The sequence below is a fragment of the Heptranchias perlo genome, chromosome 3 (assembly GCF_035084215.1).
Source record: "Heptranchias perlo isolate sHepPer1 chromosome 3, sHepPer1.hap1, whole genome shotgun sequence".
NCBI classification, from domain to species: Eukaryota; Metazoa; Chordata; class Chondrichthyes; order Hexanchiformes; family Hexanchidae; genus Heptranchias; species Heptranchias perlo.
Genome location: NC_090327.1, coordinates 102,021,757 through 102,045,324, shown reverse-complemented (window position 1 = coordinate 102,045,324; position 23,568 = coordinate 102,021,757). Strand labels below are relative to the sequence as shown.

The 23,568-nt window shown below is 41.8% G+C and overlaps 1 protein-coding gene across 18 annotated transcripts in view; it reads left to right on the top strand.

Annotated features, from left to right (window-relative positions):
- lrrfip2 (leucine rich repeat (in FLII) interacting protein 2) overlaps positions 1-23,568 on the top strand; it is a 166,420-nt gene that overhangs the window by 88,482 nt on the left and 54,370 nt on the right. For 7 of the 18 annotated variants that reach the window (XM_067981352.1, XM_067981349.1, XM_067981346.1 and 4 more), the window contains exons 8-14: positions 4,543-4,596; positions 8,306-8,371; positions 8,604-8,678; positions 11,095-11,145; positions 11,264-11,308; positions 18,580-18,636; positions 18,742-18,795. The exons of 3 other annotated variants lie outside the window; for them this stretch is intronic. In XM_067981352.1, coding sequence (XP_067837453.1) covers positions 4,543-4,596; positions 8,306-8,371; positions 8,604-8,678; positions 11,095-11,145; positions 11,264-11,308; positions 18,580-18,636; positions 18,742-18,795 — 402 coding nt within the window. The remainder of the gene's footprint in view (positions 1-4,542; positions 4,597-8,305; positions 8,372-8,603; positions 8,679-11,094; positions 11,146-11,263; positions 11,309-18,579; positions 18,637-18,741; positions 18,796-23,568) is intronic. 8 more of the 18 variants (XM_067981364.1, XM_067981341.1, XM_067981339.1 and 5 more) reach the window with 7 other exon arrangements.

The following is a 23,568-nucleotide window of genomic DNA, read 5'->3' as shown; positions in this document are numbered from 1 at the left end:
TCTCCAGAAGAATATATTGGCCTTTGAGAGGATGCAGCACAGATTCACCAGAATAATACTGGGGCTATAAGGGTTAAATTATGAGGACTAGGTTGCATCGACTAGGCTTGTACTCCCTCGCATGAAGACAATTAAGGGGTGATCTAATTGAGGTGTTTAAGATGATTAAAGGATTTGATAGGGTAGATAGAGAGAAACTATTTCCTCTGGTGGGGGAGTCCAAAACAAGGGGGCATAACCTTGAAATTAAAGCTAGGTCATTCAGGGGTGATGTCAGGAAGCACTTCTTCACACAAAGGGTAGTGGAAATCTGGAACACTCCTTCAAAAAGCTGCTGAGGCTAGGTCAATTGAAAAATTCAAAACTGAGATAGATAGATTTTTGTTAGGTAAGGGATATGGAGCAAAGGTGGGTAAATGGAGTTGAGGTTCAGATCAGCCATGATCTAATTGAATGGCGGAACAGGCTCGAGGGGCTGAATGGCCTACTCCTGTTCCTAATGAAATCAGTGCCAGAGCCATGTATGTACCTGTCCTAATAACTCCTTTGGCTTTGTGTCAATTTTTGTCTTATTGTAAAGCGCCTTGGGACGTTTTACTACGTTAAAGGCATCATATAAATGCCAGTTGATGTTCAAAATCACAAGCTATGTTCCAAGTCACAAGATATATTAAAGGCATGAGATCTTACTCCACCAACAGTAACAATTCTACAATGTTAACATTTGGTAACAAATACATGTTAAATCTGACTTATTTTACTGTTATGGTACGTGAAGATGGAATAGATGATTACAGCCTATCTTCTTGCAGCATTGAAAAGCATACAGGATGTTTACACATTAAAGGTCTCAATACTTACACTCCTCTAAGTATTAACACATGTTTTTTTAAAAAAGGCTCTAATATTGAATGGTCTTTTCTGCCTTTGTGCATTTTCTATTGCAGCATATCTACAGAGCTTTTTGTGAAATGTTAATATTTAAAAATAATTTGCATTTCATCCCTGGTGGTTTATTGTGACATTGTGAGAAGATCAAGTGTTGAACAGCAACAGACCAGTTCCACTTTTAAATGGAACTCTTAGTGCCTCTGTGGTCTCCAGGGAAATAGTTAAAAAGATGATTATTTAATCTGAATATAAATACTGCTAAAAGATACTTGCCCTGATTCTAAAATGCTTGGTTGGTGGCACAGTTGACAAATTTGGTCAGCAGTTCATAGAAGTGTCTGTTAGAATTGCCCATCATTTCCCCTCTGCCTCGGTTTCCCCAATGCCAGGCTTCATGCCATGACCGAGCGTGGTCAAGATGTGCTCTTTGGTATCACTTGATTTGATAGGAGGAGACGAGCAGGTGCATCTTGATAGGACGGGAAGGAGGATTTTTATGGAGTACCCTCCATCACTGACATCCACTTAGAATTTCCATCAGATGCATGACTGAGGTTGGAAGGTACAGTAGACTCTATAGTAGACCCAAGATTGTATCTGGGAATTTGCTGATCTGTGTGTCACCATATCACAACACTAAACACTTAATTGTGTTTTAGTAATTTATTAATCAGGTTTCTTTGACGATGGATTGGGGTGGTGTGGGGGGAGGATCTGTACAAGACTGCAATATGTAAAACTCCTCGCTGCCATATTCAGCCCACGCATGGCTGGCTCTACATTTGTTTGCAGTCAGTCAGTATCAGATGACTTATTTACAAGAAGACACTAAACAGTGTTTGACTACTTGTACAACACGTTCCTTGCAGAGAAAAAAAAGTCTCTGTCTCTGTCCCTCATTCTCTGAGTCTTTGTTTACAGACATTTCAATGTTAATCACATTGGCTCTAGCTAATTCTCAAATTGGTAATGCGTTCTCATCGCAGTCAGTAGTGCTTTGCCTCTGTGATGTTCAGTGGTGCCATGAGTATCCCACCTTGTTCATATTACTAAACTGGCTCCAAACATAGGGCTGTAATAACAGGGTATTATAAAACAGTACTTCATAATAGACTGTTCTTTGGAGATTGATCTCGCATTAACATTCAAAGGAAACTAATTACTTTTAGCACATCTGAGTTAATGATTTGGCAACTGCATGTGGATTCAAATATTAGTATTGAGAAGCCTGAAGTAAAAAAAGTGCAGCATACACGCAAGATCAACTAGAGCGCTGCCTGGCTATTACTGGGGTGCAACTTATACTGTATGAAAATTTTGCATTGAAAAGATGGCTGCTTCCCAACCATCTGTGCATACTGTAATTTTTGGCACATATTTCATGTTTTGGAGGTTAAATGTTTGCCTTTCAGAGAAGCAGATGTGAGAACACTGGATTTTGGTATCCTGACTATTATTATACGCCAGGGAACCAGACGAATCCGTAACTCCCTCACTAAGGGAGCCTGTAGATTACCACAAAGTTTAGATCTACGAGTGAATGATGCCTGAGTTTGGCTCACTGACTGCCTTACATTACCCAGTTTGGATTGAATATGAATTTACCTCACCAATCCAAAATTAGGATACCCACGAGTTATTGAGTGAATGAATTAACCCTTGCTAAAACATCAAACAAGTCATGCACTAACAACTTTTTATTGGCTACAAGATCATAATTATCACTACTAAAATTCAAACATTGAGTATTCAGACAATGAATAGATATAAATAGTTATGGACTGGATTACATAGCAATTTAAATAACAATTCATAGAGAGTTACTTAAGGTAACGGGCACGATGTGCGGAATGGCTGCCTTCTGTGCTGTATGATTCTGTGATTCGAGATGTATGAATCATGTATCACTACACTTCAGCATTACTGAATCGCTGACATCAGTATCTGAGACTACTGCAAATTGGTGAGATTAATCTAGGAGTAAACTCCTTAGATAGCTGACAGGTTAACAGCGTTAGATAGCCATTCTATTGAATAGATTAGAGTCTGTTTGCTAATGGTTAGAAATATTTCTAGACCATATACCACCTTTTCCTTTGAGAGCCGTGGTCCTCCCAAAATCAAGTTGATGCGTCCCTTTGGTGGCGGAATTATCTGTTCCACTTGGGTCCTCTGTTCTGGCTGAATCCACTTTAGCATGAGTGACTGGATCTGAGCTTGCTGGCTTAACTCTCACCTTGCTTGATCTCAGACAATTTATGCAATTAAGTGACACACTTATCTTTGCCTGTAACCGGGTGGTACAGCCGTACAGTCTGAACTTTATAACCTCTTACTTGCTGTTCTGAATATACTTTATACTTGTAAAGGTATCCTTCCACATCTGCCATGTGAAAGTTATTACAGAAAAAGAGAATGCAAAGAAAATCATTGAACTAACAGACAAACTCTACCTAACAGCAACAAAGAGCATCTGTCAAGCGGGAACAGGGTACTGAGTTAGATGATCAGCCATGATCATTTTGAATGGTGGAGCAGGCCCGAGGGCCAAATGGCCTACTCTTGCTCCTATTTTCTATGTTTCCATGTCAAGAGGTGTGCCACGCACCTCCTTGTATACCCTAAACCAAAGAAAAACCCCTTTCCATTCATTTGACCAATCTGGGTGACGTGTGCCTGAAGGGTTCAACTCTTTTGGTGTCAATCACTTCTAACAGTAATATAAAGGTTCCGGAAGATGTCCAAGTTAATGAGGCACGGATATCTAGACATGCCAAAACCCATTTTCACTCCCCACAATTCTTAATCTTCCTTTTAACAAAGGTTCCTACACAGGACCAGATATGGTATGGCATATTTATATCTCACTCACGAGCTGTTCCTGAGCTCTGTCCTCAATATTAGCCTCTTATCACCAGTAAGGAATATTGTGTTCCAATAAATATCCATGTGGTTCTAATTTAGTTTTGATTTCCCAGCATTCAGTTTAACTACTGAATCCATAGTGTGCCACTTTTGCGAACATTTCATTTTGAGTACACAATTCAAACAAATCTTAGGGTTTGTGTCGGGAAAATGCCCTTTCTTCACTTTGATTGTTGGCTTATCTTATTTACATTTACCATCATCTTTTTGTACAAGGTGTAGAAATGTTTTTTAATCGAAATGTGACAACTGTGTAAGTTGGACAGTGATCACAGTTGAACATATAGATGGCTTTATCTAATGTTACATTTTCAAAGGAAAGTGCAGTACTTTAAAAGAAGCAGTGTTCAATTTTTAAAAAATCAACTTAGAAAAGTGGTGCAAGTAAGATATTTGTTCCAAGCACCGTAGTAAAAACAAAAGCTCCCATCTTTCTAAGGTGAGCATCTGAACAAGAGGATTGTCCCCCTATTTGTGTATTGCTTGATCACTGAGTTTCAAAGGCAACGATAGTGGAATCTGTGACCTTTGTGGTCAAAGAATGACGATACTTAGGCAATGGTTTTTATTTTTTGCAAAAGGGAGGAGAGAGAGAGAAGAGTGTAAATGCACATGTTCATCTTTTTGACCTTATTAATTTGTTTTGTTATCTGTGTATTCATCTGTCTATATTCTGTTGTTTGTTGCTCATTCTTACATCTCATTTCCTTGTCTGTGAATTTATAGTCGTCTTCTCATGCAAAGGACAAGTCAGCTCAACTTGAGAAAACCTCCCGATCTGTATGTAAACTAATTGTTGTCAGTTTCTTTTAAGATCTCATCTGTTCAAAGTGATGGTACGTTGTGGGGTGGAGAGGGAGACATTTTCAAATTACCTTTGAAAGATTTGGCCCAGTAACAAGTAGAAACTTTATACACCACCTCAAAATGCTTTACTGTACAGGGAATATGCTATGAATGTCTTCGTGTGGGGAGTGCATGTGTGGGTGCAGGTGATGGAGGGGTCCGTGTGTGGGGGGATGTGGGTGTATGTTTTAGCTCCCGTTTAGACTTCCAACATTTTTAATTTGCATCCACGGCAGAGAGGCACTTTCCATAAGCAGACCAAATCTCCCATTAACAGGCCTGCACCATCGTGTGCCATGAGTGGAATAGCATGTCACAGGACTAAGAATTATGCCTTAATTACAGATATAGACTACATGGGCTGCTCATCACATTCCCTTCTCTACTCCAAAAAGTAACCAATACCACACTATCAACCTGTTGTATTCAAGCTAGAACTAGTAAATATATTTACGAGAAAGATAATTACACAGAATCAGTAGATGCTGAAGGTATAAAATATTTTTTAAAATGTATAAAATTAGTCCACAAAAGGTTAAAGTGCCCTTTTTTTTTAGAATGTATTTCATTCACTGTTATGTGATAAGGCATTTGTAAACCTTCAATGACGTAATGCTGCATGTGAGTAATACTGCATGTGAGTAATACACTTCTTATCTCAGTCCATGGAGTGTAAGTTTCAGTTCTAGACTGCTCTAAAGATAATTGAGACAAGTCTGCAGTATATATTCCAGACCAAAAGGCCTTTGAGCTGTTCAAGTTCAAAGGGACAATAGTATGAGTTATTTGTTTACTTTGCTAATGAACAAATAAGCTATTACCTTGAACTTCAAAATATCATAGGGTACAGCACAAAGGCTGCCATTCGGCCCATCGAACCTGTGCCAGCTCTTTGAAAGAACTATCCAATTTGTCCTTTTCCCCATAGCCCTGTAATTTTTTTTCCCCTTCAAGCATTTATCCAATTCCCTTTTGAAAGTTACTATTCAATCTGCTTCCACCACCCTTTCAGGCAGTGCACTCCAGATCATTACAACTTGCTGGCTTTTTTGCTGATCACCTTAAATCGGTGTCCTCTGCTTACCGACACTTCTACCTCTGGAAATGGTTTCTCCTTATTTACCCTGTCAAAACTGTTCATGATTTTGAACACCTCTAATAAATCTCACTGTAAACCTTTCTGTTCTAAGGAAAACAATCCCAGCTTCTCCAATCTCACCACATAATGAAGTCCCTCATTCCTGGTACCATTCTAGTAAATCTTTTCGGCATTCTTTCTAAATTGTGGTGCTCAGAATTGAACACAATACTCCAACTGAGGCCTAGGTTTGGCATAACATCCTTGCTTTTGTACTTTATGCCTCAATTAATAAAGCCAAGGATCACATGCTTTTTTTAACAGCCTTCTCAACTTGTCCTGCCACCTTCAAAGATTTCTGTATGTGCACCCCCAGGTCTCTGTTCCTGCACCCCCTTTAAAATTGTATAATTTAATTTATATTGCCTCTCCTCATTCTTTTTACCAAAATGTATCACTTCCACACTTCTCTGCATTAAATTTCACCTGCCATGTGTCTGCCCATTCCACCAGTCTGTCTATATCATCCACATTGTGTCCTACATTTCTGAGTTTTGTGTCATCTGCAAACTTCAAAATTATACCCTCTGTTCTCGAGTCCAGGTCACTAAAATGCATCAAAAAGAGCAGTGATCCTAATACTGACCCGTGTTACAAACTGGATAGCCAAGTGGTGAAGGATTGAATACTAGAGTCAAGTCTTTATTCACAGAGATCCACATTACCACGTCACTTTAGATCAGTTCCCTTATAAATGTATACAAGAGAGTTCCCAATTGATACACACCAACTGAATACAATTAACACTAATAGATATAAATCACATGGATACAATTAACACCTGGGGAACACCACTATATACTTCCCTCCAGTCTGAAAAACAACTGTTTACTGCTACTCTCTGCCCCCTGACCCTTAGCCAATTTTGTATCCACGCTGCCACTGTCCCTTTAATCCCATGGGCTTTAATTTTGCTTACAAGTCTATTATGTGATACTTTATCAAATGCCCTTTGAAAGTCTATATACAGAACATCAACCCTTTCTATTACTTCATCATAGAACTCAATCAAGTTAATCAAACTCGATTTTCCTTTAACAAATCCGTGCTGACTTTCATTGATTATCCCATATTTTTCCAAGTGCCAATTTATTTTGTCCCAGATTATTGTTACACATTTTCCACACCACCAACGTTAGGCTGACTAGCCTGTAATTGCCAGGTTTATCCCTCTTACCTTTTTTGAACAGGAGTGTGACATTTGCAGTCCTCCGGCACCATCCCCATATATATGGAGGATTGGATGATTGTGGCCAGAGCCTCTACAATTTTCACCCTTACTTCCCTCAGTAAACTCGGATGCATCCCATCTGGACCAGGTGACTTTTCTACTTTTGAGCACTGCCAATCTTTTAAGTACCTCCTCTTTATCTATTTTGATCTTATCCAATATTGCTTCTACCTCCTTCTTTATTGCTACAGTGGCAGCATCCTCTTCTTTCGAGACGACGGATGTGAGGTATTCATTTTGTACCTGTCATGTCCTCCACTTCCACAAGAAGATCTTTTTTGTATCTAATTGGTCCCACTCTTCCTTTGACTACCCTTATACTATTTATATGTTTATAAAAGACATTTAGGTTACCTTTTATGTTAGCCACTAATCTATTTTCATACTCTCTCTTTGCCCCTCTTCCCTTTTTTAAATCTTCTCTGCACTTTCGGTATTCAGCCTGGTTCTCTACTGTATTATGAACCTTACATTTGTCATAAGGATCCTTTTTCTGTTTCATTTTAATCTCTATATCTTTAGTCATCCAGGGCGCTCTAGCTTTGGATGCCCTTCCTTTCCCCCTCGTGGCAATGTGTCTACTCTGTACCCGAACCAACTCCTCCTTGAAGGCCTCCCATTGTTCAATTATAGTTTTACCTGCCAATTTTTGGCAATCAAAATCAGTCCAGGAGATCACATTGACCATGTCTGTTAGCTGATGACCCACTTACCTTCTACATGATGCAATCTCTGCCCCAGCCAAAAATCAGTCTAGCTCCCTCTTGAAGGCTTGGAGAGAGCCAGCACATTCCACACAAGCTGGATGTTACACATCTGTATTTAAACTTGCATATGTTTAATTAGCAGAAATTAAAACCACTTGTATGTCTGATTGGCATGATGTGGAATCTACCAACAATGGTTCTTATCGTTTCAAACCAAACTTCTGTATTATGGCTCATCTGAAAATCCAAGAACCTGCCTTCAACTTTGAGGCAGCTGGGTTCCAACCTCCATTTTAAAGTTTAATGAGAAAAGACGACCTCCATCTTATATTTACTCAGTAACACTATGATTAAGGAAAAAATATGTATCTCCAAATATTGATGTTAGGATGGTAGTCTTGATGGAAAAATTAAATTCAAAATTTTTACGATTGTCAAGACGGAGCAACTTTTATAATTTTTCTGTTGTCCCAGAGTTTGATTTTTTAAGATGAGGAAAGTTTGTAACATATGGATTTTGTACTGATAAGCTTGTTAATTATGCTTTAATTTGCCTTTCACTGCCAGAGTTCAGTTTACAGTGATGCTCATGCAGCCAGGAAGAAGGTCTCTACTTCCAATAATGACCTCTTGGTTAGTTGATTAATGCTTTGCCTGTTAAGAGTTTTCTGCAGTACTGTCAGGTTTAAATCTTGTGAATTGTCTTCTATTGCTTTAGAAACCATAAGTGTTCTCTATTATTTTCATAATGGTATTTCTGCAATGGTTATGATTTCAGATCTGTTTTGACTACTCTGTAATTTTGGAAGCATTGAAGTTCTGTCATCTTCATTCATTCTTTCTCTTTATGATTTGCTTTTCACAGAGTGGAATGTACCACGACCAAAGAAACTACAGCACCGTACATAGCTCTAAATCCTTCTCCTCCTATTATACACGGGTCTGTCCTTTTATTTCTGATTTTTTTTTACTTCAGTAGAGTATCTTGTGTTCAGCCTGACTTTGGTGTCTGGGAGATTTTCCTTAAACTATTGAAAAGTATTTCCAGTTCAGAGATGTGCCCATCTTTTACAAACCGTTTGAAGTTTTTAAATGAATGTTCATTTTATAATACTGGTTTTATTTCCTGTAATGAACAGAACCTAAGAAAAATTGTGAACTTGATTAGTCATGTTGTGACTTTGTTCATTTAGATGCACAATTGCTACTTAGACTTCAAAGTACTCAAATTTTTAACAGCATTTAAGACCATTCAAAAGTAACAACAGTGTAAATGATGGCTCATGTTTATTATAATTTGCTGTGCAAAGATTTGTTTTTGTGTGAAGCTGTCCGTCACAGATGAGGTAGCAGTCAGATGCCAAAGTGAGAACGATAAATCTGAAACCTCGGCTGTGCATAATCTTGTGCTGATTGTTTTCTGGAGCTAGAATGGGTGAGGCAAGGAAAATGAGAATGAATTAAAATAAATGAAGTGTAGACAGTTGACCTGAAAGGCTTTCTATTGCTGGGGAAGAAAAAACTATTTTCAAAAAAGTTAGAAGTAGATGCCATTGCTGTCATATGTAGTGGTATCTCTGAAGAGGTGGGCTTTAACTTCTTACTCTTTTGCAACTGGCACCTTTTAATAGTGTCAATGCCAAGGTTACCAGTTGACTGGTACAGTTTTTTTCATTAATTTGGGGATGTTTTTTTCTATAAAAGCTGTGGGGAAGGTATCTTTATTTGTTTTTGGTCACCAACACTGGCTACAAATGTTCTGTGTCTCCTTTTGATGGCTGTAATAAAATTATTTCTTCCTCTCTAAAACTCCCCACCCGGCCTTCCATGCATTCTAATTTAAATTCAGGGCTTTTTTTAACCAGACCTAGAAGTGTTTAAACAAGTCCTAGCTCCTTTTTTTATTTGTGCTATCATAAATTGATGACCTGATACACGCCCGTCATATAGTTTAAGTAGCCAAGAGATCCACTACTTTGTAGAAGGCCAAAAGAAATGTATTATTAATTTTGCCGCAGGTTTCCAACACTTATCTCTGAGGATTGATCTGTTTATAAGAAGGCAATTTTGACTGTCTGATCAATATTAAGGTTTACAGAGGATATTATCCCTGTTGTTTGCACTATCAGCAATGTAAAAACAGTTATAGAGAGTGTAACGACATAACTGCACTTTTATACAGTATGAAGTTTCCGATCAGGCCACACCAGTCCTCAGAGAGCAGCAATTAGTCATTTCCTTGGCTTGCTTGCCAAAGGATATCCTGCAAGACTATATGCTATACTAGTAACCCCCTAGACACTTTAACTGTAAGGTGCCTTCAAACCGACTCCATACATTTATTACAACTTTTAATATTCAAATTTATTAAAAATTATAAAATTTGTCATTTTTTCATAGCTGCCCAAAATGTTTGCTCTTTTTTTTAAAAAAATGCTTGAATATTGTATCACATTTGAAATAACTATGCTCATTTCTGGCTTCTTTCAAAACAGTTTGGAATCCAGTGGATCTTCTGTTTGAAATGCCAATGATTTGGGCACATGTAAATTGAAGAAACCTTAAGAGTGCGTATTAGAAGTTCAGGGTCTGCTGTAGATATTATTTTGGATACTGTGGCATTGGTGATTTCCATAAGTGGTTTGAATGTCTTGCATTGAGGATTGTGCCATGACTGTCCAGTATCTAATTACACAATGGCATAATCCAGGGGTGTTACAATAGGACACCCTTGTGATCCAGCTGGATATAGTGTCTTTTGCACATGCCCTCGTTTGCACTGCTTCAATCTTTTCAAAGGCAGACTGAGCAATACTTGGTAAGAAGAAGTCTGATTTTAAAAAAATAATTAAGCTGTTTTATTTCACAGAGAGCAAGTGAACATGCAAAGTAACAGTCAAAACAGATTCGTAGGAACATAGGAATAGAGGAACAAGTGGACCATTCAACCTCTCGAACCTACTTCCTTAGCACAATCACATTTTTCTCCTCAAATACAGGGGGGAAAGTAATCGGCCACATGCTCAGTCTCTTTTGTGGGCAGGCTGACTTGTTTTTGACATTACTTTTCTTTTCAACTATTCCTAATAAATTGATCGGCATTTTTAGCTTCCAACTCCTGGCCAAGGACTGTGTCTCACATTCCTCTTGTGTACAGGGTATTAAAACTCTCATATCCATGTTAGAAATGCTCTATCTTACTATTGATTTCTCCATTCCATTTATATTCCTCTTTGTATTTTGACATAGAACTGTATTGCTTTTCACTTTTGATAAATATATCAAAGATACCAAATTTATTGCGTAATTGAGAATGCACTAATTCATTTGGATTCCCCACCCCTTCATTTCCAAAGCAGCCTTCCTCTCTCTATAGTGATCCAGTCGCAACAACCAAGAGTTACAGGGTTAGTATAATTTGTGGTATACTTCATAGGTCTTATCGTCACAGTCAAATTCCTGCAACATGTGTAACTATTAATAAAAATGTCTTTCATGTGAATAAATGCATCTTTCCTTCTTTAGGCGTCTTCTAATTTAGGCACTGGCCTGATACGAAGCCAAAGTTTGGTTGGTATACCTTGCCTGCATGGGCTGTGGATAGAATATTGAAGCATCTGTCGTTGCTCATAGCAATAATAACTTTTCTGCAATCTACAATTTGTTTGGCCATCTAACTTCTCCAATCTATCAGTAAAACGATCAGTCAGCATATGGCAAAAATAGTAAAAAAAGATTTTCTTTGATAACTAGCTTAGCCAGTGACATAATTGCATTTTTGAAAGCCATGCTTGTTGCAATTAAATGCATGGTGCTATATTAATGCTTTATTGTGCATTATTAGACAAAAAAAATGTTCAAAGAGAAAGCTCAGATAAATAGTTATTAGCAAAAAAGCTTTTGGATGACATTAAACTTATAATGGTGCATAGATTCACTGTATTTTGTATTAAAAAGTTGAGGAAATGGAGCAGTTAAGAATTTCAATGATCTACTTTCCTGACATAATGAAAGTTTAGCCTGCATGTTTATGTGGCCATTGCAAAGATGACTCAACTTAACATTGGACCAGTAAGAATTAATGTTGCTGCCCTTTACCTGTAAAATACCAAGAAAGCTGCATCTCTGCATTGCAGTATTGTATGGTGATTTTAAATTTGCTGAACAGTCTAGTAGAAGCTCCATAATGGACCCACTTCTCTGGCCATTCATATATTAAGTGAGGACAATTTAAAGACTGATTTCCCCCCATTGTTAAGTGTTATAGACGTGTCCAAGAGCAAATATAGTTAACTGAGGTTTAATAGGTTTATATAGAGGCGGATTAATACACAGGCCAGGGGCTCGTGCCCAGGGGCGCCAGCCAAATACAGGACCCCCACCAAGGGCTCCATGCCCCATAACGCAGAAGAACTGCTATAACTGCTGGATCAAAATATTCTAGCATTTAGAAATACTGTCAGAAGGGGATAGAGTTTGTGTTTTAATGATGGGCGGGAGTGGGGGGGTGCAGAAGGACAAATGTTCTTGGTGCCTAGGGCCGCCCCAAGAATGGGTTTATATTCGAGGCTGCACTATTAAACCACCCCATTGTACTATTCTTTAGTATTGGTGTACTATGTGACAATATAATCTTCATTTGTTGAAATTCCATATATAAATGAACACTTAACAGTTAATCACCTTCTTGGACTGCAGCTCCATGAATATGAACAAAGCAGTAAGTTAAAGAAAGAAAGAGACTTGGTTTTATAAAGCACCTTTCACGACCTCAGGACGCCCTAAAGTGCTTTACGGCTAATTAAGTACTTTTGAAGTGTTGTCACCGTTGTAATGTAGGAAACCCGAAAGCCAATTTGCACACAGCAAGCTCTCCCAAACAGCAGTGAATAAATGATCAGATCATCTGTTTTAGGTGTTGAATGAGGGATAAACACCAGGAAAACTTCCCTGCTCTTCTTTGAATAGTTGTAAACAATTTTACAACACCAAGTTATAGTCCAGCAATTTTATTTTAAATTCACAAGCTTTCGGAGATTTTCTCCTTCCTCAGGTAAATGTTTCAAGATCTCCTTGAAGCCTACGCATTTATGTCATGTCATTCATGTCACGCTACACGCCACCCCACCAGCGAACAAATGCCATCTGCCTCCGTGCCGTGAGAACTTTCATGCCCACCTGAAAGGGCAAATGGGGGCCTCGGTTTAACATCTCATCTGAAAGTTGGCACCTTAAACAGTGCAGCACTCCCTCAGTACTGCACTGGAGTGTCAGCCTAAATTTTGTACTCTACTTTAGAGTGGGACTTGAACCCACAACCTTTTGCCTCAGAGGCAAGGATGCTACCATTGAGCTAAGGCTGATGACCTAGTCGAAGTGAGTGGCTGGGAAAGCAGAAATAATTATATCTGAATTTCAGACAGCTCAATCCAATTTAAAATAAGCACAGACTATATGCAGGAAAATACTTGGGACACTGTGGGCCCGATATTACCATGGCGGCAGGGGGCGATTGGGCGCATGGGTAACATGCCCAGTGAAATCAGTCTGCCCCGTGCGCAATCGCAGGCTGATTGGATCCACTTACCTCTTGTTCCGGGTTCCCCACTGCTGAGCTGCACGGCGGGCGGACTGCGCATGCGCAGTAAGGTCTGTCAGCTGGAGGAGTTCTATTTAAAGGGGCAGTCCTCCACTGACTGCTGCAAGAAATAGGAAAAATTACAGCATGGAACAGCCCAGGGGTAAGGCTGCTCCCAGGTTTAATGATGCCTCACTCCAGGTATCATTGCATGGGGTGAGGGGGAGGACAGAGATTCCCCCCCCCCCCCCCCGGCGGGCGGGAGGAAGCGGCCTGCCTCTGTCACCAAGAAGGCCTGGCTCGAGGTGGCAGAGGAGGTCACCTGCACCACCAACATATCGCCCACCTGCATACAGTGCAGGAGGCGCTCCAATGACCTAAGTAGGTCAGCCAAAGTGAGTACACTTATTCATTCCCCTACACTCCGTCTACGACATCACTGCCCCCACCCCACATCTCCTGCACTGCCAACACTACTCTGTCACATCACCCCTCACACCCACTCAAACCTCATCCTCATCTTACCTGCACTTACTCACCTCGCCAGTACTCATCCCGCCACTACCATTCAACCCAATCCTCATACAATCTCATGGCTCGATCTCATACTCACCCCCTCTCATGCATCTCTTTCACAGTCAGCCTCACTCAATCTGCCACTACCTGTGCTGCAGCCACAGGGCATGCATCACATATGTGCAGTAGGCAGCATAAGGCAAACGTGTCGTGTGCATGAAGGGGATGCACAAGGATGTTTGAGGGTTTGTCATGGTTTTTACTTCCATTTAATTTCTGAGCAACTCACATAACATTATATTGGCACCACTACTGTCACGTCTTTGCGAATCTTGTCTGGTTTGTGCAATAATGCCCTTTCCTGAAGATCACAATGAAGACCCACAACTGATGCCACCCATTGTGTCACTGCAGAGTGGGTGTAGGTGTATTTGCAGGGCTCTTTTGTGCAGACGACTGAGAGACGTCGGCAATGTCCCCGGTGGCACCCTGGAAGGATGCGGAGAAGTTGTTGAGGGCAGTGGTGACTTTGACAGCAACAGGTAAGAAGATGGTGCTCGGGCCAGCCGGGAGCAGCTTGGCATGAAGGAGGCTGCAGATGTCCACGACTACATGTCGAGTGACTGAGCTTCCGTGTGCACTGCTGCTCAGAGAGGTCCAGGAAGCTGAGCCTCTGTCTGTGGACCCTGTGGCGAGGGTAGTGCCCTCCGCGACGCATCTCTCTCTGCGGTTGCCCTCCCTCCTGCTGTGCAGGTGGATGTGTCACAGCACTGTGTTGTGGAGCTCCACGTGTCAGAGGTAGACGGTGTGGCCGGCGAGGCTGGTGATGCTGTTCGCCCTCCGCGGAGGTCATGACTGCAGCTACGGCGGCCCCCATCCGGAAGATCTACATCTGAGGGGGTCCGCAAGGTAGGTACATGTGTCTGGACACCGGGGCAAGTGTGCAAGTTGGTGAATTTTGTTGTTAGGAGGAGGGTGGTGGAGGCCAAACTTTGTTCAAAGTGACAGAGTGGCCTCCTACAATGAATGAGGGTCCCCCCCCCCCCCCCCCTAACCTGTCAAATGGACCTTGCAGCTGCCACAGGCTGATGGCTGCAACACGTCCATTTGAACTGGGAGTGTTTCCCCCAGTAAGGGAAACAGTCCCAGTTGTTTGTAAAATCCCAACCCTCCTAAAATATCACGTTAATCAGGTCTGTAAACGACCTGAAATACCAAAATAAATACCTTAAGTGGCACCCCGCCGGCTTTAATTGCCGGCGGGAGTCCCACATGTGGGGGCTGCGCGCGCATGTCAGCACGTCAGTGGGGAACCCAGAAATGGGGTGGGTTGGAGCCGGGCTCCCGACCCACCCCGGGAATCCCCGATTTTCATAGCCCCCCTGCCAGGAACACACCCGATCGCGGGTGCTAAAATAGAACCCTGTATCTCTAAGATTGGACTAAATTGATCAAAATACAACTTCAAATGCTGGAAATACGGAGTAGGCCTGCCAGAATCTGAAAAGAGGAAGTATAATATTTTGGGTACAAATCCTTTGTCAGTAATGTTATTCATGTCACTGCAGCCTTCTACATAGACAGAAAGATATTCATCATTCAAGGCAGTTGTTTACAAAACCATGACTAAACAGAGATCCTAGAATTGAGTGCAGAATGTATCTTATTAATGTCCCTACTTTGTTCGACAGGAGCTAACAGAGAAGGTTGGAACTCATTTTGCCTGTACTCAGGCCACTCCTTGGGACAATTTTCATATGGTGTTTCTTGAAGAAATCTATAAAGCACCTATTCGTGCATCAGAAGGTTGTGAGTTCAAGCCACACCATGAACTTGGATACATAATCTAGGCTGGCACTTCAGTGCAATAAGTATTGAGTGAGGACTATGTTGTCAGAAATACTGTTTTCAGATGCGACATTAAGCTGAGGCCTGCCTGTTTGTTCAGGAGGACGTAAAAGATCCCATGGCCATATTCAAAGAAGAGCAGGGTGACCTGACCAACATTCAACCCTGAACATAGAAACATTGAAAATAGGAGCGGGAGTAGGCCATTCGGCCCTTCGAGCCTGCTCTGCCATTCAATATGATCATGGCTGATACTCTATCTCAATACCATATTCCCGCTCTCTCCCCAGTGAAGAAATTTCTCTTCGTTTTAGTCCTAAATGTCCTACCCTGTATCCTGAGACTGTGACCCCTCGTTCTGGACCCCCCCCAGCCAGGGGAAACATCCTCCCTGCATCCAGTCTATCTAGCCCTGTCAGAATTTTATATGTTTCAATGAGATCCCCTCTCATTCTTTTAAACTCGAATGAATACAGGCCCAGTCGACCCAATCTCTCATGACAGTCCTGCCATCCCAGGAATCAGTCTGGTGAACCTTCGTTTCACTCCCTCCATGGCAAGTATATCCTGCAGATAAACAAGAACAGATTAAGTCTTCAACTCTTATTTGTAGGATTTTGCTGTGCAAAAATTGGCTGCCCCAATTGCCTACATAACAACCATTATAATTAATTGATGTGAAGCACTTTTGCATGTCCTGAGGGCGTGATAGGACACTACTGTATATAAATGCAATTTCTTTCCTTCATTTCCTTCATTCCATGTGTTTTTACCAAGCCTCACTTGTCTCTATTTTAATCGGACACTTCAGGCAGAGAAGCGTTTTGATTCTATTGTACTCCAAGCTGACCGTAATTTTTGATTATTAGCTTATGACCCCAGACATTTTATTGTTTTGATAGGTTTTATTTCTGTGTGGAGGTTGAACAAATGCTAGATTATCTATCTGTGTAAATGGTTTTCCTCTTGCTTTGAATGTGGTTCAACTGCCATATGCAAAGCTTTTACCCTTGAAACTGCTCATTTCTTTTCCTGACCTGGTACACCTTGGAGCTTTATCCCCTGTGTTCAGATTTCCTCCTTGTTTCAGTTCTGTCCCTCTTGTTGCCTTCTCTGGGCAGTTAAGAGGTGTGGTTCAGAACAAGGCCCTTTGTACATCGAGGTGGCTGTAAAAATGGCTCCTGAATGTTAGTAAATTTTCAAAGGGACTGTTTCTAAAAGTGGTGTGTTTTCCCTCTCTCCTTATCTCCTCCTCTTCCCCTCCCCTTGCTCTCATTTCTCTCTCCTTTCTCTGTTCTTTCTGCTCTCCTTTTTCCTCGCTCTCACTCCCCCGCCCCCGCCCCATTTGATGATGGAGAATTAATTTCTTTGTGGCAATTGAACCAAATAATGAGAAAGTTAACTACAGTTGGTAATCTAGCATTGCTTCTGTAAACCAATAATAGAAAGACTTGCATTTATATCGCAGCTTTCATGACCACAGGACATCCCAAAGCAAATGCAGTCAATGAGGTACCTTTGGAGTGTCATCACTGTTCTAATGTAGGAACCCCGGCAGTCAGTTTGCACACAGCAGTGTGATAATGACCAGATAATCTATTTTTAGGTGTTGGTTGAGGGACAAATATTGGACAGGACACCAGGGAGAACTCCCCTGCTCTTCAAATTAGTGTCATGGGGTCTTTTATGTTAACTTGAGAGGGCAGATGGGGCCTTGGTTTAACATCTATTGGAAATATGCTATTATTAATGCTAGCAAGGGCTGTTAATCCCTCTTAATAATAACTTGCACAATGATTCAGGTCTGAGTGTGACCGAACATGCAAGCTTTATTATAGACACAAGAACAATGTTCTAATGTAGTTATACCAAATAAACAAGGATGGTACAACCTGAACCTAGGAAGTTTTAAGCTGCCAATCATGAAAGTTACCTAATTATCTGACAAAGCTCCTGCAACTAACATAACAGGATTAATCTGTGTCATTATGCCTTGGGATGTTTTGTTATCTGTTTCTGACAATTGGTCTTCAACGTGTCTGTTTCAAAGTTTTTATTGTCTCTGCAATATTCCCAATCACTTTGCCTGATGTCAGGCATGTCATTTCCTGTGGGATGCTGGCTCCCTTTGTATTCTCACAGACGCAAGGTCTGCCCACAGCCTCGCATTTTAGCAAAGCGCCTAAAGCTTTGCAGGATGGGATACATGGCTATGATTTGGTCTAGAAATCGTTTTTCTTACAACATCTCATCTGAAAGATGGCACCTCTGACAGTGAAGCACTCCCCCAGTGTTGAACTGGAGTGTCAGCCTAGATTTTGTGCTCAAGTTCCTGGAGTGGTACTTGAACCCACAACCTTCTGACTCCGAGGCAAGAGTGCTACCACTGAGCCATGGCTGATGCCTAGTGGACCAATTGGAGCCTGAAAGCAATCCCAATCTTATCTGTTGCAGTCAATTAAGTTTTTTTTTGTCTTAGACTATGGAAGATGCATTTATTGAACCCATGTCCCACATAATTACTGAAGACAAAATGAACAGTATTAGCTGACTTATGGTGCAGAAAAATTTGCTATGCTGGTGTATCTTTTTTCACCCACCAAAAAAATCAAAACATTACCTGATTTTAAAATGCAGTTATTATTGCTTACTATGAAGTTCTGGCTTTAGATAGTTGTGACATTTCATCAGAATGTGCACAGGTTCTAAGTCAGATTTGTTGGATTATTTGATTAGGCATTTAGGTCTTGTAAAGCTTGTACTTTGTTTACTTGTGCTTAGGCAGAATTTGATAGTGGGAGTGATGTTGTTAACCTGGTTGGCTGAATGCTGAATAAAGGCCGTGGTTCAGATAGTTTCTGCAACAACTAAGCATTTGGCCCATACTTTATATTTGCAGGCATCATTGTGCGATGAGGGACTTTACAGTCATCATCAGAGATATAGCTCAAGAACTGTAAGTTTCCTGCAGTGTGTGTATGACATCTTTGTTTTTAAAAAAAAAGGTTTTGGATTACTAGACAGCATCATTATGATTTTAAAATACTGGATTTTTCCGCAGCCATCTGAATACAGCTATTCTTCCCGAACAAGCTCAGTGCACAACAGCCCAATGGTAAGAATAGTGTCTGAGCATGTTGAGTGATTTCCTATTTACACATGAAATTATTGTTGATTAAGCTAGTGATGGAAAGCATGAGGTGCCCCAACAGAAATCTTTACAGCACGTGCACTAAAAGTGTAAATACAATTTTAAAAAAAAACCTGTATGATGGAATGAAAATGTGTTAACAGCACCAGGCAACTTACTTAGTTGAATTGATGTACTTTGTTACATGAAGACTCAGACATGCTCAGTCATCACAATAACAACCTAACAGCTGCATGTGAAATACTTTGTAATATAACACTGGATACATATTCAAATTTAAATGCTCTGAATTGCATTACCAGTTACCTGTTTATAATGCTGAAGACGAATTCTATTACCATGCAATTTTGGGACATTTAAAACTTGATTGGAGTGCTTCCTGAGTCACACTGCACAGAGCTGGGCCCCATGGTCCCATCTAAGAGCTAAATGAATGCGAAGAAATGGACCTGATCACAGAGCAAGTCCTTGCTGCAGCACTGCAACTGCAGACTAACTCCATCAAGTACTGGCTACATTTACATAACAGTGGTGAAACATGGTAGCATTTTGAAAACTGGCTGCTTTCAAAATAGTGGTTCTTAAATTAAACTTCAGTTTTTGTTAACTTTGTGCTAGTAGCTGTCTGCTTTAGCTGCATTGCCCTTTAGACTCGGAATTGCAAGATCCATTCTGTTGATATGTATGGCATCATGTTCTGTGATGTGTTTTGAGATGTGAAATCAAAGGCATAAAATTAAGATTTTTTTTATGAGTGAGAAATCAAGTTGTGTTGTTCAAAAAGGCATTGCTGGTAAACTAACAATGAGGGATTTCTTAATTCATCAATTCAATTTTAATTTGCAGCAAAGTAACACTTAATTTTCAGATTTTATTTTAAGAAAATGCAAAACCTGGGGTAATGCATTAGATCATCAAATTTTGAAATGTGTATCTGATCACTCCCACCATCCCCCTTTCCCCTCCCCCACTGCCTCCTCCTCTTCCCCCGCGCTCTCGTCCCAGTTCCCCCTCCCTGCCCCTGTCCCCCCCCCCCCTCTATCCCCTCCCACTCTCCCTCTATCCTATTCCTCCCTCCCTTCCCACCTCAACTAGCACAGGTTTCAGGAAAGGAATTTGGGTACTCAACTGTGAAGTGGGTTTCATGTATGAAATGAGCTCAGAGAGGACATGGAAGGAGATGGGAGAGAGATGAGAGTTCAAGTCTAGGGTAGAAGTGGACTTGCGTGGAGGTTTGGCTTGGTGGGCAAGGGGAAGGAGAGGAAGCAGCAGAGGTAACCCACAGATGGTCCCTATCTTGGTCACACAGAAATCCACAAGCTCCTTACATTTGTTACAGTTGAGGATGGAGGGGCAGGGGAAAGGATTGAAGGAGATGATCCTAGAATAGTGGGTGATTTTGGCCTGATGGAGCTTGATGTGGTCCAGCCAGATTTGGCAATGGATGATTAACCAGTTGTATGCCAGACACATTCAAGTCTGTTCCCTTTAGATTTGAAGGAGCCAAGATAGCGTTCATACAGGAGGGTCCAACTGGGTTGGAAGGCAGTGAAAGTCTTCCATTGCAGGTGGAATTGTGCGAAGGATTGAGCAAATCAACAGCTGTGGAAGTATTGTGGCAAGTTGAGGGCCAAAGGTTAAGCAGTGGGGAGTTTGAAAGTGCAATTGTATGTGACTTGGAGATCATTTTTAGCAGAGGTGGATGCAGCAGGAAGTGGGTTTGGAGGGGGGCTGGGTGGTGAGATATATAAGGAAGTGGTCAGAGATGTCTTATAAGTGGAAGGCCATGGAAGATGTCAGGGTCGAGGGGGTGGCCATGACTATGGGTAGGAAAGTTTATATGGGAGAAGTTTAGGGAGTCTAGGAGGGTGGTGAATTCAGGTGGGAGGGCAAGTGGAGCGGAGATGGATACTGAAATCCCTGCGGATGAGGAGTCGCTCAGTTGTAGTGTAAAGCTGGAGTTGGGATTTGACCTGACGCTAAAACAAAGTTGAGTGACGCTCCCTGGAGGAGACAATCTCACTGTCGAGTCAGGTTGAGCTCTGACTTCAAATTTATGCTACGACTTATGGGGTTTGGGCCCTGATTCTGAATTTACACAATGACTTCTTGATGTCATATCAAGGCTACAGCTGAAAGTGTGAATGCAGCCTAAATTAAGAACTCCTGTAACAGTGAGAGAAAATCTAGTTGTTTAAGTGTATTTCACTTTTTTTTAATGTTGCTCTATCTTATATTCTGAAACTTGAAACTTTGGATCGTACTGGATTTTAATGGTGCTGCACTCTGGTGGAGTGCACATTTGCTTCTGCTGTTCCCATATGTTGAGTTACCAATTTCAGCTGAATTGGCATCAGATGGAGGTGAAAGTGGGAAATTTGGGGGAAAAGTCACTGTGCAATCACTGTTGAAAATGCCAGTGTAAATCACCCAACTGCCAGCCTTGCAATTAGAATCATCGAATCTTGCAGCATAAAATCATAGAAATTTATGGCATGAAGGAGGCCATTTGGCCCTTTGTGTCTGTGCTGGCCGATAAGCAAATTCAATTGTGGCTTTCGAAAAGGAATTGGATAAATACTTGAAGGGAAAAAATTTGCAGGGCTACGGGGAAAGAGCAGGGGAATGGGACTAACTGGATTGCTCTTACAAAGAGCTGGCTCAGGCTCTATGGGCCGAATGGCCGCCTCCTGTGCTGTAATCATTTTATGATTCTAACCCATGATTTTCCCAAGTGGCACTTAATTTTGTCCCGGATTATTGTCTCTGAAAGTTTCCCTATCGCCGGCAGTGGTGTAACATTTGCAACCCTCCAGTACTCTGGCACCACTCCCATATCGAAGGAGGATTGGAAGATTGTGGCCAGAGCCTCTGCTATTTCCACCTTTACTTCCCTCAACAGCCGAGGGTGCATCCCATCCGGACTGGATGACTTTTCTACTTTAAGTACAGCCAGCCTTTCTAGTACCTCCTCTTCATCTATTTTTATCCTATCCAATTTCTCTACTTTCTCCTCCTTTACTGTGTCATTAGCATGTTGAAAGAGCTATCCAATTAGTCCCCTGCTCTTTCTCCACAGTGACATAGTTTGTGATGTTTTGGATTTGTTTGTTTAATACATGACTCATCTGTACTTAATGGATGGTATTGGCAAAATTACAATGTATTTTTTTGGGCAGGGCGGAGGTTGGTACAAATCTCTCCACTTTGTATGAGCTGCCTGCTCGCAGGATTCTGCCTTTCAGTCTGAGCTCTTTGCCAAGAGCTATTCCCTCACAGTGATGATTCTCTCTTTCCCTTCTGTTATTTAAAGCAGGAGTATCCCAGCTTTTGTATTCATTGGTTACGTTTATGGAATTTCAGGGCCACACATAGTTTTTAAACCTATAAGTTGCATGTAGTGCTGAAGACTTGTGCTCCAGAACTAGCTGCGCCTCTAGCCAAGCTGTTCCAGTACAGCTACAACACTGGCATCTACCCGACAATGTGGAAAATTGCCCAGGTATGTCCTGGCCACAAAAAGCAGGACAAATCCAATCCGGCCAATTACCGCCCCATCAGTCTACTCTCAATCATCAGCAAAGTGATGGAAGGTGTCGTCGACAGTGCTATCAAGCGGCACTTACTCACCAATAACCTGCTCACCGATGCTCAGTTTGGGTTCCGCCAGGACCGCTCGGCTCCAGACCTCATTACAGCCCTGGTCCAAACATGGACAAAAGAGCTGAATTCCAGAGGTGAGGTGAGAGTGACTGCCCTTGACATCAAGGCAGCATTTGACCGAGTGTGGCACCAAGGAGCCCTAGTAAAATTGAAGTCAATGGGAATCAGGGGGAAAACTCTCCAGTGGCTGGAGTCATACCTGGCACAAAGGAAGATGGTAGTGGTTGTTGGAGGCCAATCATCTCAGCCCCAGGACATTGCTGCAGGAGTTCCTCAGGGCAGTGTCCTAGGCCCAACCATCTTCAGCTGCTTCATCAATGACCTTCCCTCCATCATAAGGTCAGAAATGGGGATGTTCGCTGATGACTGCACAGTGTTCAGTTCCATTCGCAACCCCTCAAATAATGAAGCAGTCCGAGCCCGCATGCAGCAAGACCTGGACAACATCCAGGCTTGGGCTCATAAGTGGCAAGTAACATTCGCGCCAGATAAGTGCCAGGCAATGACCATCTCCAACAAGAGAGAGTCTAACCACCTCCCCTTGACATTCAACGGCATTACCATTGCCGAATCCCCCACCATCAACATCCTGGGGGTCACCATTGACCAGAAACTTAACTGGACCAGCCATATAAATACTGTGGCTACGAGAGCAGGTCAGAGGCTGGGTATTCTGCGGCGAGTGACTCACCTCCTGACTCCCCAAAGCCTTTCCACCATCGACAAGGCACAAGTCAGGAGTGTGATGGAATACTCTCCACTTGCCTGGATGAGTGCAGCTCCAACAACACTCAAGAAGCTCGACACCATCCAAGATAAAGCAGCCCGCTTGATTGGCACCCCATCCACCACCCTAAACATTCACTCCCTTCACCACCGGCGCACTGTGGCTGCAGTGTGCACCATCCACAGGATGCACTGCAGCAACTCGCCAAGGCTTCTTCGACAGCACCTCCCAAACCCACGACCTCTACCACCTAGAAGGACAAGAGCAGCAGGTACATGGGAACAACACCACCTGCACGTTCCCCTCCAAGTCACACACCATCCCGACTTGGAAATATATTGCCGTTC